This window comes from Coptis chinensis, chromosome 4, assembly GCF_015680905.1.
Source record: "Coptis chinensis isolate HL-2020 chromosome 4, ASM1568090v1, whole genome shotgun sequence".
NCBI classification, from domain to species: Eukaryota; Viridiplantae; Streptophyta; class Magnoliopsida; order Ranunculales; family Ranunculaceae; genus Coptis; species Coptis chinensis.
In genome coordinates, this window is record NC_141459.1 from 74,297,125 (window position 1) to 74,303,305 (window position 6,181).

Genomic DNA, 6,181 nt, shown 5'->3' on the forward strand with positions numbered 1-6,181 from the left:
CCCTCCCGTTTTAACTAGTATTTACTGACCAAAACACCCCTCTAAAATTTTTGAGATACCCCTGCCTTATAAAATTATTTGAGATATCCCCTGTGTAATTGTTCATACCTATTTGAGATCAATGGTCATACCATAATATAATATAAGATTAGTAATAACATCTATTGCAGTATGAATAATGATTATTCATACCTATTTGGGGTATCTCAACATGAGCTATAAACACTCATTGTTCACACTGTTCAACCAAGTAAAAACATTTATTGGGGTATGAACAGTTAGGTACCCCAATATGAACTATGAACATTCATTGTTCATATCTATTTGGGGTATGAACAATCAATGTTCATACCACAATATAATGTATGATCAGTAAAAACACCTATTAGAGTATGAACAATTATCGTTCATATTTATTTGGGGTATGAACAATTATTGTTCATATCTTAACATTAGCTATAAACACTCGATGTTCTTACTTATCATACATTGTGTAATGTATTAACAGTATGAACATTTATTGAAGTATGAACAATCATATGACCTATAAGTACTCATTGTTCATAATGAACAAGAAAATTTGGGGTATAAACAACCAATATTTATATCATAAGAACATATATTAGAATATGAACAATCATTATTCATACATATTTGACGTATGAACAATACATCAACATGAACTATGAACACTTGATCAATAAAAACACTTATTGGAATATGAACAATGATTTGGGTTATGAACAATCACTGTTCATACCTCAACATGAGCTATGAACACTTATTGTTCATACCTATTTGTATTTACAAAGTAGTTTATATTTGTATATGAAAATTCATTTTTTTCAATTACTAGGGCCTATCTCAAATAATTTTATAGGATAGGGGTATCTCAAATAATTTTTAGAGGGAGTGTTTTGGTTAGTACAAAATACTTCACTGGAAAACGTTAGTTAGGAGGTATCTCAAATGATTTTCAAAACAAGAGGGTATCTAAAAAAAACTTATCAAAGAGGGGAGGGGGTATCTCTAATTCACCCTATAATTTTTGCATAAATGAGATTTGTCAATTTTACGGGCATTCCCATTTCCCAATGCAAGTACGTAGGTTCTCCTTAGGGCTGGAAATGGTGCGGGTTTTGACCCGAATCCGACCCGATCCAAACCCATTTCAACGGGTTTGGACCTTAATAATGAGTCCGAATAAGAAAATGGGTCGGATATGGATTATCCATTTTTAATTCGGATTCAAATATGGTTTTACTCTAAATGGTTCGGATCCTCCTAGATCCGAATCCAAAATATAAAATTTTGTTAATATATCTTCCAAATAATAATAGGTCTCTCTTGTTTGTAGACACGTGGGTGATTGAGAACTTGTGGTTCTCAATTCGGGTCGGGTCGGGTCGGATCCGATTATCCCATTTACAGAAATGGTTCGGATATGGTATGCCATTTTGGATCCATTCGGGTCATGGATCCGGATCTGGTTTTGTATTGAAAAAATGGATCTGGGCATGGATATAGTCTGATCCGACCCGAACCCGCTCCATTTCCAGCCCTAGTTCTCCTACCAAATCATTGGATTCATTGCCAATCAATATAGTGAGCGAAATTTCGGTACCTTCAGCCTGGAATTTTCCAAGTTTTATAATCGTGTTTAAAAACGTTAAAGTACTGTTACGGTGATTACCCTTGGGAAAGCATTCAAGCTGAATACACTGTAAATGTACATGTCCCTGGCAATCGTTACAAATCATACGGATAAAAATCAAAATAAAGATGGGACTACTCGCACAACCAGACAACTGGGTAGAGATCTATTGTGTCAAGATTGAGCATCCCAAGTTTCAGGCGCTGGTTGGATTTGATAGGAGCCATCTTAAGCAGGTTACATGTGGTAGTTCAAATGCGAGTTCTATGCCAACTATTCTGGCTTCTGAATTTGAACGGCAACTCAGGTGGTGTCTAGTCTGACGAGAACACACATACTGGTTTAAGGGGATGTAGGTCGGGTACGATCAACTTTTAATTTGAGGGGATGTAGGCCGTTGGGGAAGGTCTAAGTAAACGGCCTCTTTAATACAATTACCAAAAAAACAAAGATGCACGCACATACAGAACGATAAAAACCTTTTTCCAAGACAAACAATTGCAATTAGCTGGACAGAATAAAGTATAACACCGAATCATTTTCCATAGGATAGTCCCTTCTTTCGTACAAAATCATCATTCGTTTTACATGTTTCCAGACAACAGACATTCCTACATGTTTCCAGAACTCTGAACCGTCCAGGCACAACAAAATCAACCAGTAAGCATTTCTCCTAAGGCACACGGGATTAGCCTCCGGAAAGTGTAACAAATGCTAATAGTAAGATCTGCAGCATTGACGATAAAATAAAATTAAGACAAAAATAAAAAGGTCAGAATAGGTAATGTGTAAGAGTGAGAATTGCTATATTGAAAACAATCTTACTGCAAAATCAGGTAACCGTGTCAGTCAGGCCCCTCCACTGGCCTCGGCAACAACAGTCGTCTTCTGAATATGGATTGGCCATAGAGTTAGTATGAGAAAGTAATAGTATAATGCCCTTCACTCTCTTGTCATACTAAAATTACGGATCATACCTGCTCTGAGGTGCCATTCCCATTTAGTGATAGAGCACCAGATGCAGTTTTCGAGAACCTGGATTGGAAAAATGGAACAAAGATTCAATACAATTTTCATTGAGCTAGGAATGCAGGGTTTGCATGCAAAGTAGAGCAGAGAGCCTCATAGACGAAACAGAATGAAATGGGGAAACTCAATGTAAATCCAAGGCTGACCTGAGTGCCCTGGCCTTCTTTTTCTCTTCCTCTGCAGGATCTGTTTTGGTAACTGGTGCAAATCTCGCCGAACGAGCTTTCTTCTTAGCTTCCTCATCATCCGTGGACTTTGATGGAAGTCCAAACCTGAGAAAAACAGTAAACAAATGCATCAAAGCCTGTCCATACGCATTAGGAACGATCTGTGGATAGGCATACAGATGCATTAGTAGTTTGCAAGTAAATACATACACATCAATATACAATGGTGAAACAGAAATCTCTACCTCTCTGCCCTGGCCTTTCTCTTCAGTTCCTCTGCTTTCTTCAGCTCATCAGATCCATGTGAAGTAGACCCAGTGCCGAACCTGTAAATGAGATCAGGCCATAAATCACAAGTGGCCTTTGGTAAATTGAAAGACCATCAATCCCCGCTGAAGTAAGTGCGAAGAAGCACTACCAATGATCAAAAATCTAAACAACTAATTATCACAAGAAAGGATATCAAGCTGAATTTTACTATTTTAGTAAATGCATGTCATTAGATTTATGGTAATATGCAACATAATAGATTGTAACAAAGTTCCCTTACATGTGTTTAAACTTTAAACATCAATGCACGACCATGGAAATGTCTTTATAGACACTAAGTGCTGTGCTTGATTCCAACAAACAAGATTTCTAGAAAGTTGAGGGTGATTTGGTAAAAACAGAACACAAAAGTAGATTGTAAACTATTTCATGGGTAAATTCAAAGAAGAACACCAAATTGATAATGACATTCCTTGACGGGTAACTCCAGGAATAATGACATTTTTTTTAAGTAAAGGGTGTCCATGCTCCAAATACCCCACAAAATCACAAAAGGGAGTATGCTCCAAAGGCGGTGTCCCTTCAAAGAATGGATATTCAAGTTCCATGAGGCTAAAAGTTTCTTCCCCGACCTAGGACAGACCCAAGAAACACCAAATTCTCCAAGAAAAACGGCACAACAGCAAAAGATGATTCATCGATTCCCCATCCCTTGAGCACAAAAGGCAAAATTTGACAATCATCTCTTTGATACGTCTTTTCCTAAGATTATCTATTGTCAAAATGTTGACTAAGGAGGCACACCAAACAAAAAAAACAACTTTCGAAGAAACTCTGGAACACCAAATAGTCTGACTCGGAAAATTATGAAGGACTTTAAGATCGCGACGAGGAATATAGACTTTAAAAATTTTCTTTGGGACGATAGGGAAGATAGACATAGGTTTCATCTAGTTCGTTGGGAGAGAGTGTGTTTGTCAAGGCAAGAGGGTGGTTTGGGTATTAGCACCTTCCACGAGTTTAATCTTGTGTTGTTTGGTAAATAGTTTTGGAGGTTTGGGGAGGAAAATGGTAGCCTTTGGAGGAAGGTTATAGTGGGAGAGCAGTCCCGTTACCGTTACCATCCCCTATGGGTGTGGTGTTTGGAAAGGCATTCAAAAAGCAGAGGAGCTGTTTCACAAGTATATTAGATATGATTTAAGCAATGGGCGATAGTATTCATTTTTGGGAGGATGTTTGATTGGATAAGAGACCCCTGTTGGATAAAAAAGTAGGTCGAGATAACCTAAAAGTACAAGTATAGCTACAAGAAGAGACAACCAGAAAATAATCTCCCATCTAGTAACGAAGTAATTTTAGTAAATGTTTCTCAAGTTCACAAGTAGTTCTACTCAATAAAATAAAGAAACTAGCACGAGCATCTGAATATTTCCAAGCAAATAGTTACCAACAAAGAGGATTACTTAAAAACGAACCTTTCAGCCCGAGAATTGCGCTTTTCAACTTCAGAAAGCTTCATTGGCATACCAAAACGCTCAGCACGTAACTTTTTCTTTTCAAGTTCCGAAACCGGTACAGGAACAACAGTAGATGAATCAGCGGCGGAGGAAGGGGGACTGGAAGATTCGAATATTTTCTTCATCATTATCGATGTATCATTATCCTCGTTTCCTACTTGAATTGGAGTTGTTAGTGGTGAGTCAGAGGTTGGTTTATTTGGAGAGGTGTCTGACTCGGGTTTTTGTAAGGGAGATGTTGTTATTTGGGTTGTTGAGTCGAGGTTAATTTTGTGCTCCATTTTTAGTCGGGGAGTTGTGTTGAGGAAAATCAAGTGCCGAGAACAAATTCCCAATTTTCGGATTTTTTTATTAATTTTAGATTGATGAGAACTTGTTAGGTGTTGAGCGTAGGGGTGGTCAATGGTCTGGTTCTGGTCCGGTCTTAGTGTGAGTGTTGATGTAAGAACCAAGAACCGTTTAATCTTCCAGAATTGGGCCTGAAGCCCAATGTTCCAATTTAATTACGGACAAAAAGACACACTTTTCTAATTATTATGAGTGTTTCTACATCAACACACACTTTGAACCGAATTTGTGAACACAATGACGTGGCAAGCAGAGAGACCTTAATTTGCAGTACTTCTTTGAGAAATACACACGCACCCCCTGCCTGATGAGTGCCACGTCATTGTGTTCACAAGTTTCGGTTCATTTTGTGTGTTGCTAAAGAATTTTTGAATTATTATACTGCATTGCAGTTGCGGCGCTCAGCATTTCGTTCATTATAAATTATAAAAATCTCACACTAAAGTTAAAAGACTTTGAAAAAAATTCAAAACGTTCAGATAAAAAATTAGGCAAACCACGTAGCCATGTTCAATTAAAAGATTGAAATATTATGTTCTATTAAAATTAGCCCAACCATGTAACCCTATTACTCAAATGCCTTTGAAGTTAGGAAAACAATCATAAGTTCAGAGTGCCACTTTGGCATAATTAAATCCAGCTCTACAAAATGAGAAATTTTTATTTTATCATGTCCCAAATCTCTTTAATAGCCTCAACAATTACTAATGTGGTCATTGTACTGGTAGTCTAGTATGCAATTTTGTGGCTATAAATTTAATATTTTTTTATCCGTAAATCGTAAATGAAAAAATTCAATTGGATTTCACATCATTACTTCTCTGTTTCTTTTTTCTGGACTATATCATGGATAATCTATAATTCAAGTAGCCTTCCAAAATATTCTATTTTATGACATAGTTTCCAAACTATGTTAGAACAATTTACTTAAAAGTCCCACTTACTAAATTGTCATACGATAACACAAATTTAAGAATGTCAAAAAACATATTAACAAAATAAGTCTAATGTTAACGTAATTGTTACAACAACCAAACATCACAAGACATTACTAAGACTAAAATCAAATTAGTTGTGCATCAACCTCGTTTTTTCTCCATTTCTAAATTTTATTTTATAGAGTCGCCTCTATAATTTTAACATGAAATCATATCTCCACATTATACTTGTAAAATAATATCCAAAAACATAATACA

The 6,181-nt window shown here is 36.5% G+C and overlaps 1 protein-coding gene across 2 annotated transcripts; it reads right to left on the reverse strand.

Moving 5' to 3' along the window:
• Positions 1 to 2,134: 2,134 nt before the first annotated feature.
• On the reverse strand, positions 2,135 to 5,067 carry LOC147504777 (uncharacterized). Of its 2 annotated transcripts, none has more exons than XM_086557520.1 (6): positions 4,596 to 5,067; positions 3,096 to 3,176; positions 2,830 to 2,955; positions 2,632 to 2,689; positions 2,480 to 2,542; positions 2,135 to 2,381 (listed from the first exon to the last, which is right to left on the reverse strand). In XM_086557520.1, exons 1-5 carry the CDS (start codon positions 4,916 to 4,918, stop codon positions 2,504 to 2,506), a joined length of 627 nt encoding a protein of 208 aa, XP_086413646.1. In that variant the 5' UTR covers positions 4,919 to 5,067; the 3' UTR covers positions 2,135 to 2,381; positions 2,480 to 2,503. The 2 variants fall into 2 exon arrangements, with proteins under 2 accessions (XP_086413646.1, XP_086413645.1); XM_086557519.1 differs by having other exon boundaries at positions 2,480 to 2,539; positions 4,596 to 5,062.
• Between the last annotated feature and the right edge of the window lie 1,114 nt (positions 5,068 to 6,181).